The following is a 12,185-nucleotide window of genomic DNA, read 5'->3' as shown; positions in this document are numbered from 1 at the left end:
CGGAAGGAGCCCGGCGCCTCCCGCCCCGCTCCCTCCATGGCGGCGCCTGCGGCTCGGCCGCTCGCAGCGTGAGGCGATCGCGCCGCTCCTTCCCCCGCCGCCGCCGCCGCCATGACCGAGGAGCCGTACGAGAAGTTCCTGGCCCCCGACGAGCCGTGCCCGCTCCTCTCGCACCAGCACCCGCCGCGCGGCGGCAGCTGGAGCCTGAGCGAGGAGGGCTGCCTGGACGTCAGCGACTTCGGCTGCCAGCTCTCGTCCTGCCACCGCACCGACCCGCTGCGCCGCTTCCACTCCAACAGGTCGGCGGCGGGGGGCGGCCGGGGGTGGGGGGCACCCAGCGAGCCGCCGGGGGCTGCGGTGAGGCAGGAGGCCTGGGACTGCGGCGGCTCCCGCGGGAGCCTTTGGGTCCCCTGCTGCTAATTAGGGAAAAAAGCGACGGGCTGTAATTTGTGGGGAAGGCCTGCAAGGAAAATGCCGGTGCGGCTCTGCAGAGAAACGCCGGCTGCGCTTGTAAAATGCAAAGCAACCAGGCCTGCTTGCCAAGGGCCCTGGCTCGCCTTCCGTACACGCACACAGCCCAGCCTGGGTACAGCCACAGCGTCATGAGAGCAGTGCGAGGCCTCAGCCTTCAGCACGTGTACGTGTGGGGTTGGTTCCTGTCCCAGAGTCGCAAAATACTTTTGCTGGTTATTGGTGTTCCTGCTGCACGGTGATGGGGAGTAATGAAGCAGTCTCTCAACTGAATTTGTGTGAAATGATGGAAATTACGCTTCAAAAGTGTTCTCCAGTGCTCTGAACTGTAGGTTAAGTGGTTCGACGTGAGAAGCATTGATCAAGTACAGTACAAATATCCTGAGACACGATAGTGGTGGGCAAAGTAAAATGCTTGGTATTTGTAGCGTGTCTGTAAGACTGATTAAATGCAGATGTGGGGAGGATCACACCTTTGTCTTGTATATCTCCTTTCATGCTGTCTTCACCTTCTGAGTGTTTTCTTCAGGCTTGCTCATTTCACAAACCCAGGTACTGAAGGCACCTCAGGAGGGCATTTCATTTTCTTGGGCACCCATGCCCAGCCTCACACAGATTTAGCTGTTGCAGATGCACTGCACAGTCTGTGGTGCTCACGAAGGCTTTCATTTTTTTTAAAGTTGCAAGTAACTGTAATGCAGTTCCCAGTTCATCCCAGCAAGCATAGCAGGCTGCGTGAGGAGAGGGCTGACTGCCTCCAGCTGCAGCGGTGCTACGAACCTGGCGTATCTGCACGCGGTTGGTGATGGAGTCTGAACCTCACCCCGTGTTTTGAGATGTCTAGAAGCTTTGTCTGCTGTACCTATCCTTTTGTCAATACTTCATGAATATTGGAGCTGGAGTAATGCTCAGAATCATGCTGTGTCACCTCTTGTATTCTGTATATCGACTGACTGCCCTGCTTGCAGAAAGAAGTCTGTGCTACTAAAATGTAGCACACGGATACGGGGTGTGGAAAGGGAGAACAGAACCTCGTAAATCTGCTAAAAGAAAAGCTTCTGAGGTGTCTTTAAATTGTATAAATTCACTGCTGGCCAGATAGATGAGGGAGTGAGTCCATCACAAACAGCCAGCCAGGTGTGCAGCTAAATAACGATGGTGAGGACCTGCCTTTTTCATTGATGGCACTGCTCAGCACTTGCAGTTGGATAGAGGAACATTTTTTTAGTTAGCCAGATTGAAGTGGGTAGACTGATGGGAGTTCAGTGCCTGGGTTTGTGTGGTGGGCCTGGGTTTGTGTGGTGGGTTTTGGAAGCTCTTTTCAAATTGTTTGGGCCGTATTGCAGTGCTGTGCTGACTCATAGTTGTCTCGACCTAGTTTTCACCAACATGTAAAATAAATCCAGATAGCGAGACTGGTTGCATGAGCTTGTTAAATTTTGGCTTACTCTTAGAAAACCTGTTCTGTGAAATCTGAGTCCTCAGTTGTTTTACTTTAGCAACAGCAGTAACTGGCTTTTAAAATGAAATTATAAGGGGAAAAAAGGTGTTGAGTTTTAGCATAACAGCATTTTCACACAGGTCAGGTTCCCATCTTGTACTGTCATTTCAACAGCATGTCTGATGTTTTTGGTATTCAGAGCTGAAAGCAGTGAATAATGGGGCCTTGAGTATATCCGTGTTTTGTTTCCCTATTAAGTATTAGTTTTGCGTGGGTTCATCATCCTAGAATTGCTTTGACTCCTGTTTGGAATGTAGATTAGGAAATACTTTGTCATTCTGAAGTCCAATCGATTTAATCCTTGGTTTTGGTTATTTCAATTTATATGGCAGTTATATGAAATTATCTTCTAGTTTAGTGTATTTAAAGAAGAGAAAAAGCAAAAATGCACGCACTACAGGAGTCATCACTCTGGGATGGAAAGTGTTAATATGTTATATTAAAGGTATAAATGCACTGTGTATAGATTTTTGCCTTGCCATTTTTAATGTTGAATTCAGTTTGGTATTGTTTGCCTTTTAAAAATACTTAAAAACATAATACTTCCATTTGAATAATAACTTCAGTGTATTGTTACTGACAAGCAAAGTGGAGATGATTTTTTGAGGCTTAAAAAACCTAAGCATTTTTCAGGACGCACAATGCCAATATATTTTCTACTTTCTATTTATTTTGTCTTGTTTTACAGGTGGAACTTGACTTCTTGTGGAACCAGCGTGGCCAGCTCAGAGTGCAGTGAGGAGCTGTTCTCTTCGGTTTCAGTTGGCGACCAAGATGACTGTTATTCTCTGTTGGATGACCAGGAGTTCACCTCTTTTGATTTGTTCCCTGAGGGCAGCGTCTGCAGTGATGTCTCTTCCTCTATCAGCACATATTGGGATTGGTCAGACAGCGAGTTTGAATGGCAGGTAAGCTAGTTCCACTGTAAATGTAAAGTTTTATATAGACTGAGTCCTGGATTTATCTTTAATAGAAAAATCCTCCGCTGTTTTTTTTTTTTTTTTTTTTTTTTTTTTTTAAATATTCTTTAACTCCTGAACTTAAGTACAGATATCCAAATCTTCAGTAATAAGGAAAATGTTTTGTTCCATTTTATTCTGGAGTATGTGGTCTGGAGGAGAGTCTGAAGGTTGGCTCCTCCAAGAGGAGTGGTTACATATTCTGCTTGCTTGGTTCTCGAGGTCATCGTGTATCTTGTAGCTGTGAGCTTAGCTCCTGTGTCTTGAGGATCTGCCGTGCTGATGAAATCTGGCTATAGATGTCTGCTGGTGATTAGGTCATATTAAGTCTTCTGCAAAAAATGGAACTGACAGATAAAGTGTAGAAGCTCTTGCTATAGTCTATTTCCTTTTTTTTTTTTTTTCGTGTTGGGAAGAGTACAGAGCTCGCTTTGTCTTACCTGGATGGGAAAAATGTGAAGATGAATCATATACTGCTTCTGTTCTAATCTGTGTAGGGTGTGGTCCTAGTCAGGCATCGCCATGTGTCTTACTACTTTCTTTAGTGGTCTTCTAATGATAAGCATTTGTTCTTACACATTATAGACTTAACTCTTTTTATTTTATAGACTTATATCAACTTTTAACATGCATGTGAGTTTGAAATAGGAAACGTGCTTCAGAATATACTGAAGACTACTTTCAAATGTTGTCATAAAGCTTAGTCTAAGCATATACAGAGCCTTATAAATGCAACATAAGGACCAAGAATACAGATTTCCAGAAAGCACAAACTCTGTTCTGGAAGATACAAATAAACTTAAGAAAACATGGACAGAATATGCTCTGAATTTCTTACAGTTTTATTCTAACTGATAATCTCTGTATGCACTCCTTGAAGTTACAAGTGCGTTTGTGTAATGCAGCCTGTAGGAGCAGCTCAGATTGGATCCCAGTGCTTCACTGAGTTGTGAAATTTTAATTGCCTGATAAACTGGGGGATTATTGTGAGAAGAAGCAATTTCTCACATCTTAGTTAGCTGACAGCATGTTTGATTAGTAACTAGCTTTTTAAACCAGTATTTCTTAGGAGACGTACTTGATTCAACTTGTAGAATTTTTGAAAGCTACTTGTTGCTTTTTACAGTGTTATCTGGCAGAATCTGAGCATGAGTAATCCAACTGTCACACTTTAACTGGAAGTGCATTCAGAAATTACATGTCAGTTGTACAAATGAAGTTAGCTAAAGTTCTGCAGTTGCTTCCAAGAAAATGACAGCAATTTTAATATTTTATTTCAATTGTATTGTGTAATTATGGGATGTAATATAGATTATAGAACTAGTCTGTAATTATCTTTCCTAAACTAAAATTGTGCTCAAGAATGGGAGGTTTAGGTTTAGGTTTAGCTTTGGAATGTCATGAACAATTTTCACTGATGGAGAAGGAAAGGAGTGAAATGCCACATCCTACTGCTGTTTCTTTAAATGTATTTTTTTTTTAAAGAGGTTTGAGTGTGATTTGCTACACTTGCAGTTTGTTGGAAGATTAAAACAAGTACTACAGGGTTTTGAATACTTATCTATATACTCTAACTATTTCCTAATAAGCAGTGCTTTGCTAATTTGAAAGCATGTTTTGAATTTGTTAATAGTGTTGAAATGACTTTAAATGTGCCTACGGTATTGTAAGGCTTTGTTCTTTCTCTCTCTCATTACAAGTTGCCTGGCAGTGACATTACAAGTGGGAGCGATGTACTTTCTGATGTTATACCTAGTATTCCAAGCTCTCCGTGTCTGCTTCCGAAGAAGAAAAACAAGCATAGGAATCTTGATGAACTTCCATGGAGTGCAATGACAAATGATGAGCAGGTGAAATTGACTTTCTTCTGTATCTTACAGTTATCATTATAAGAACAACTTTAATTAGTGCTGCATCTTAAAAGATATACTGGTTTCTCTAGGTGTAAATGCAACCATATGCAGTACTGTTTGATTTTTGAAATTAAATCTTGTCTTTTGCATCTGTAGTAGGCAGTTTAACATTCATTCATGTTTTCTTTTTTTTTTTTTTTTTGAGGATACTCAGAGATGCAAGAATCATAGGAAGTGGGATATTTGAGTGATTTATTCTGTCAGTCCTTTTTTTTCTAGTTCTTTTAGAGTCAGTAATAGTTTTAAATGACCTGCTTATCTTTGGGTTCTAGGTTGAATATATTGAATATTTGAGTCGCAAAGTCAGCACGGAGATGGGCCTTCGAGAGCAACTTGACATTATTAAAATTATTGATCCCACTGCACAGATCTCACCTACAGATAGTGAATTCATTATTGAACTGAACTGTCTCACAGATGAAAAACTGAAACAGGTGAGTTAAGGTTTGTATATACGCCTTTGGGTTTTTTAAAGACCTCCAGCATCTGGTGTGTCTTGCAAAATGTTAATGGATCAATTTTTCTACATAGTTATTATATACAAGGAAATACTCCTAGTTTCCTCCTTCACAATAATATGCTCTAGCGTTCAAAAGCATATTGCATGTATTAAACTTACAAGAAAGACCCTTTGATTTTATAATCTCAGTACGTATTAGAAGTCTAGCAAACACTTCTGAAATGCTGGGATGTAGGTAATGAGTCATGCTGTGGGACTGGTACTGCTTAAGACAAAGTTTCCATTTCATGACTGTCAACTGATCAAGGATATTAATTTGCTAACTGAACATAAACTAAACACAATTTAAAAGGGTAGACGGTCACTGTTCTTATGGACTCGACTATTTTGTATTTCAAACATTTTACAGGTATCACTGAAGTACAACTCTTCTCACACCAACTTTGTTTGTGTGTTTGTAGCAAAATAAATGTGTTTTAATAATTTAGGTGACATTGGCTGGTATTTCTGTTTTTTGTTGTTATTACAACTTAGTTGAAATATGTGGGGTTGGACAGGAGGTGGTGGTGGTGGTGGGAAACAAAAACTTGTTACTTAGTTTTCTTCCTTGCACAATAAAGTTAGTATTAACTTAGCTCTTGGCAAAGTTAGTTCATTTGATGACTGTGAGGTGGCATGGTATTTAAGCAGCAAACAGCAAAATGGTTTAAAAGACTTAACTGAACTGATCCAGTAATTTCATCATTAGTAATAGGAAAATTATGTTTCTTTACCATGCAAAGGAGTATCTCAGTCCAGTGTTAGGCTTTAGTAATTCCATTGCCTTTGTTTTGAAGGTGAGAAACTATATTAAGGAACACGGACCTCGTCAACGATCTGCAAGGGAAAACTGGAAGAGGAGTAGCTACAGTTGTGCAAGTACCAGTGGTGTGAGCGGTGCCAGTGCCAGCAGCAGTAGTGCCAGCATGGTCAGCTCAGCAAGCAGCAGTGGTTCTAGTGTTGCTAACTCCGCATCAAACTCAAGTGCCAACATGAGTCGAGCACACAGTGATAGTAATTTGTCCACAAGTGCTGCAGAAAGAATCCGGGATTCAAAAGTAAAGTTTCTAGTTATGTACATGTGTATTAAGCTGTATAACTTGTTACAGTTGCTTATATGATCTGAACTGGGATGTTTGTGTTGAAGGAGCCTAGTTAGTAACTGTGGATCTGCTGAAGTCATCTAGCTAAATCAATGCTGTCTTTCCTCTGGCATGACCATAATGAATTTAAACTTGTACTCTTATCGTTTCTCCTCCAAGTTAAAGCCTGATGTTTGTATGTAGTAGATCTTCTGATTACTTTTGTTTGAATAAGGTGAGTGGGGGCTGAATAAGGGATTATACATCGAACTTTATCCTTTGAACAAGCACACGGTTCTACATTACATACCATTTTTTTCAACATTGATCAACCTAATCTTGCCATAATTTCTGGATAGTAAAGACAGTTTTGTTTATGTAGGCTTCATGGATCTTCAGTTTATTCTTCTGACATGTCTCATGAGATTACTTTGTGAGGAGTGACCTACTGAAGTACGTTTCAATTAAAGTAATACTGTGGCACTTGTCCCGTCTCCATAATTCCAATTTCAGGTGTGGAGGAGAAGAGCAGTTCCTGCTTGCTCTTCAACGTGTCAGGTTGGACTTCGGTTCTGTTTGCTATTTGAAGACTAACTTTTCCACTGTAATAGAGACTCTTCTGATCAAAGACTCAGCTGTGCAATGTCATAGGGTGATGTTGTGCCACATAATTGAGACACGGTAAACAGTCCCGATAAAGAATATGTGTACTAATCTTAAAAAAAAAAAAAAAAATCAAGCTATAACAGGCATTTATTTAAATAATAAATTTGATTTTGGATGATGTTTGCGCTACCTCAAAATTCGTTTTAGTTATTTTTCAGAGCAAACCTTAATTTAGAGGTTAATGTATTTGTCAACTTTAAAGGTGGCTTCTAACATACCGAACAAAAACTTATGTCTGTTTTCTCAATTTTGGCAGAAACGTTCCAAGCAACGGAAACTACAGCAAAAGGCCTTACGCAAGAGACAGCTCAAAGAACAAAGACAAGCTCGTAAGGAAAGACTGAGTGGATTATTTCTTAATGAAGAAGTGCTCTCTTTAAAAGTGACTGAGGAGGACCATGAAGGAGATGTGGATGTTTTAATGTGACAGGGGTGAATTTATCAGTGTTCTTTCTAAGCCTTAAATGTATTATTCTTATTGTTTACATATATTTCTTGACCAAATTTTGATTAGTGTTAACAATATAAACCAGATCTTTTCTCCAGTATAATTTTAGTAAGACGTTCTAAGAATTGAGTAACTTCAGCTTTTTGAGACTAATTTTGCAACTGAGACTTCAGAAACTTAATTGACTTCTGAAAAGCTGCTGAATAGATAAATTCTTTTTAAGGAAAATTGAATTTGGCTAACATGCTACTTGCAAGACGTAAGTCTAGGGATGCTTTTGGATGACACTAAGTATGCAGTACTGTGCTTCAGCTTTTTTTCTGTTTTCGCCTAGTTAGAGATTAATATTACGCTTAGCTTGCTTTGTCTCTTCCTTTCTTGTTAGAAAGATTGTTTAGCATGAGGAAAAAATAATTCTATAAGGCTTTTTTCAGTCTTTCTCTTGGATCATACAGAATCAAAATACTGTGATAAATCTGATTTCTAGAAGTTTTGATTTAACTCAAACGGCATAGAAAGCAAGAAGCAGGACTTCTAATGCAAAAAATGTATGTACACAAATAATACTTAATGACACAGTTATTTAGAAAACAGAGTCAAAAATGAAAACAAAAATTGCAAACTTAGTCTTTAAAAAGTTATTTTGCTGCTCAATATCTCTTAGTCTGATCATTAATAATGGTTGACTAGTACATCCCTAGTATTGCTATAAAGAGATTGAAAGGAAACATCATTATGCATTAAAAGTACATTAATCTTCAATAACGTTGTCTAGGACACTTTAAAATAGCTGAAAATGCTACTGGAAACAGAAGTGGAAACAAGTGGCACACAACTTTGGTGGCTTTTTCCCCCCCCGGAATTTTATCTAAAAGGCAAGAGAACTTAATGCAGATGTGTCGTACAATTATGTTTACTCCTTTACCACCCAACTAAGGATGGGTCTTCCATGCGGGTTGTTGCACAATTATTAATGTGCTTCATAATCCTGCTTTTGTTGTCTATCTTCTTTTGAAGTATCTCTTGCTGAGAAAATGAGGTAAACTTATGTGTTTTTTTTTTTTTTTTTTTTTTTTTCAGGTAGGGAGGTAAAAGTAGTTGTTTTAACCTGTTTCCTAATCAAGACAATCTGTAAAGTGACTTCTGTCTTTATCTTGGAACTACGTGTTACAAAACTCCTTTCCCTCCAACCTGAGATGAAATTGATAGCTCTAAATTTCACAGCGAAAGTTGAGGAGTTCAACTATTTTCTATTTCTGAGTTCAGGAAGGTGATTTTCTTAATACACTGATGCTTTACTATTTTAATTTTGATCACATGAATTAAGGTGTCTGGCAATTTAGTATGGTCACAGGTGCCTGTAAATGCAGGATATAACCCAGTCCTGCAGAATTGCATGATTCACTTTATATAGAGTTTTGGGACTACTCATTCATTTTGCATGTCCTGCACACACTTGTTTGCCATGACAGCTGAAGTCTATTTACTTCAGAGGTGGCATTCCATGTAGCCTGAAAATAAACTAACCAATAAAATATCTGAACAGTGGCTTCTGAAAGGGCTTCAGTAAGAAATAAATGATGTCCATAGTCTAACTAGTCTATGTGAACTCAGTCACTCATTGCAGCCAGGCTTGGCTATTAATAAAAGCTATGTAATGTCATTTGCAACTCAAATGTTAGCTACCCCATGTTGCCAGTCATTTGGCTGCAAACCAGAAGTGACTCTAATCTGTTAGTATTTGTTTGCACTGCATTATAGCTGGCTGACGCCTCTCTTACTCCTGTAGAAACAATACTAAAAACAAAGCTGTGTACAAGTTATTAAGAATTTAGATTGATTTGTATCTGCAGCTTTTTAAATGGATGGGAGAAGAGAATCAATTGCTGTCAATTCAGCTAATTTCAGGATGCAGCAGTTGCACTCTTGCAACTTACTATGGCAGTAATGGATGAATTCATGAAACATTTCACTGTGTGTACTGTCACAGTTGAGTATAACCTTTATTTTCCACAGTGATTTTGAGATGTGTATATTTATTTCCTGAAGAAAAATGTACATTTAATATTGTAGAGCATTGAAATTCTGAAATGAATTGTAAGAAAGGTGCAATACCTCAGCATGGTGGAGCATGAAAGTGTCGTTTTATTCTGTTTCAGTAGCTCTTCAAAGTTCAAATTCCTCAGGCCTTGTTGAGAGAAGACTTCCTCATTTTGATGAGGTACCTGTCTACTAGCTTTCAGAGGCTGTAAAATGAGGGAGGATAGTATTTCCATCTTGATTTTAGTATAAGCATGTAAGTATCAATTTACCCAAATGACTAAATGGTTCCAATTACTCACCTGTTGTATTGGAGGAAAGTTCCTGGGTGCCACAGTAGCTGCTTGGGGTAAGTTATCTCCAGCTGGGTACTTCAGTTACTTGTATGACAGTTAAAAGGATAGAAAAGTGTGAGTTTAAAGGGGTACCAGGTTAATAAGTCATAGCTCTAGAATCTCATAGTTCCAGAACACTTCTAACCTAAGAATACAAAACTGTGGATGTTCTGATCAGAATGTAGAATAACTTCTTGGTTACCTGAATTTCCTCTTTGCTAAGTACTTGGCATCTCAGAGAATCAGACCTGAAATAGGTTTGGGATCCAAACTTTGTCCCATACTTCTACATGCTCTCTTTTTTTCCTCTTTCATATCCTTCTTAGTTCTAATGGTACCCTCATTTTGAGGAGGAGTGGGAAGTGTTTTTACCATATTTTGATCTTTTCTTGCAATATGCTGTATGTTTAAAATTTGTATTGGATGCCTGTGGCATTAGTTAGTTGGAATTTTAGTTACACTTCGATCAGCAAGACAAGGTTCAAGCCATAGTGGCTGCTATTTTGTTTTACAGGAGGCTATCTACAGCCTGTTGGGTTCAGATAGCTACAAAACAGCAACAGACTGCTAAAATTCAGCATTCTTTGTATTGGTTTTTTTTTTTTTTTTTTTTTTTTTTCAAAAAAAAACAAACAATCAGATCTCTATTTATTAATTGATGTAAAATGTTAAGCTTAAAAGCAAAACAGAGATACATGGGAAAAAGCTAGTAGTTGTATGGCTCCATGGTACTGAAGCTGTATATCTAGGTGCTTTGTACCCCCTGTAATACGAATGTAATCAGTTTACACTCTGTAACATTAATGATTTGCTTCCATGGTAACTTTTTCTCTAAAAAGGCTTAGAAGGAGCACTGAAAGTCTGATTGCAATAGGACTGTAAACAATAGAGAACATTCTTTTCTAATATGATTTTAAATATGAGGAAGAGAGCTAGCTGCCTGACAACCTGTCTAATTTGTGTGTATCTGGTGTTACCCTTTGTCTCTGTTAAGATGAACTATTTTTCTTTAACTGGGAAACTGATTAAAGGATGGTTATGGTATGCTCTGTATGGGGTGCTTACTAAGAAGAGCAAAAAGTCTTTGCGAAGCTTTCCTGGGCTTGACTTTTAGTTCTCATATTGTGGTTTGAAACCTGTGAAGAACATTCTTGGGGGGGAGGGGGATAAAAAGTTTGAATTCATTCATATGCATTTACATCAGAGTGCATATAAGGTGTAGAAGCAAATAAAATGGCAATATTTACTGTTCATCTATGCTGAGTGGCTTAAAGCCATTTGTTTTCTCTTAACACTCTTTGAGCTTTGAAATCAGTTGATGCATTGGTCTATAAATATTAATAATTTTGACTGTTTGGGTGGCTCTTGAAACTGAAACTCATTCTTATAAGCCAGCTTTTCATGGCCAATGTTGTTAGATTTATTGGTTTAAAGTTCTTGAGCTTATGGGTCTTGCGGTTCTTGGGCATAGAAAGGACCTGGTTGACATGCAATTTTCCATTTAAGGATTGCAAAATTAACTTATTAATCTACCAAGTGCGAATGTTAGTAGTATTCAAAGTTTGTCTATTTTTATTATTAACTCTGATAATCGTACTTGCATTCTCTCTCATCTGGCTAACTTTAAAATATTTCCAAATTACAAATAAATTCCGCAATTAAAAAATATATGTTGAAGCTTGAATATAGTTCATAACCAAAGCAAGGAGAAAATGGTGGGTTTTGTTTGTATTTTGTTTTGGTTTGTGTTTGTTTTTTTTTGATGTTTTGGTTTTCTTTGGGGGGTGGAGGGTGTAGATTAGAATATATGGTACTGCTTACATTGATTTTTTTTTTCCAGGTTCTCCACTAATTGTATGGCTAAAATGCACTTTTGTATAGAAAACTGTCCTATGTACATTCTGTATCTGCTTTCCACAATGTTTATAGAGATTTTTTCTGAAATTGTGAAGGATTTACCAATAGCTGCCATGCTGGTGACTGATGCTGTTTACATCAAGTTTTCATTGTATTTGAAAATAGTCATGTGCATATTGGAATACAGGTTGGAATTAAAACTGATGACATAGCAAAGATAGTCTCATGAAACTGTGGTATCTTGTTCAGAGCAGGGTTATTCATATATAGGGCTTATATACACCAGGCAGGCATAAAGTACGAGTTCATGTAGCACACATTTTCTGTTCTTTGTGACAGCAAGCAAACCAGTCCCTCCTTAACTACTGTAGTTTGTTACCCATACAACCTGATCAGAATTGTTTCTTAAGAAAA

General features: G+C 38.5%; 1 protein-coding gene across 1 annotated transcript; it reads left to right on the top strand.

Annotated features, from left to right (window-relative positions):
• Window positions 1-7: 7 nt before the first annotated feature.
• FAM199X (family with sequence similarity 199, X-linked) lies at window positions 8-11,987 on the top strand. The gene is made up of 6 exons (XM_084534798.1): window positions 8-299; window positions 2,661-2,880; window positions 4,632-4,781; window positions 5,117-5,278; window positions 6,141-6,401; window positions 7,348-11,987. Exons 1-6 carry the CDS (start codon window positions 112-114, stop codon window positions 7,516-7,518), a joined length of 1,152 nt encoding a protein of 383 aa, XP_084390924.1. The 5' UTR covers window positions 8-111; the 3' UTR covers window positions 7,519-11,987.
• The last annotated feature ends 198 nt before the right edge of the window (window positions 11,988-12,185 follow it).

This window comes from Aythya ferina (assembly GCF_964211825.1).
Source record: "Aythya ferina genome assembly, chromosome: 13".
NCBI lineage: Eukaryota > Metazoa > Chordata > Aves > Anseriformes > Anatidae > Aythya > Aythya ferina.
This window is presented reverse-complemented; position numbering and strand designations above follow the sequence as displayed.

Coding starts and splice junctions, on each gene's coding strand:
- FAM199X (XM_084534798.1), top strand. CDS start 112: ATGACCGAGGAGCCGTACGAGAAGTTCCTGGCCCCCGACGAGCCGTGC. Junction 5,279..6,140: donor CAGATGAAAAACTGAAACAG/GTGAGTTAAGGT, acceptor TTTGTTTTGAAG/GTGAGAAACTATATTAAGGA. Junction 6,402..7,347: donor AAAGAATCCGGGATTCAAAA/GTAAAGTTTCTA, acceptor CAATTTTGGCAG/AAACGTTCCAAGCAACGGAA.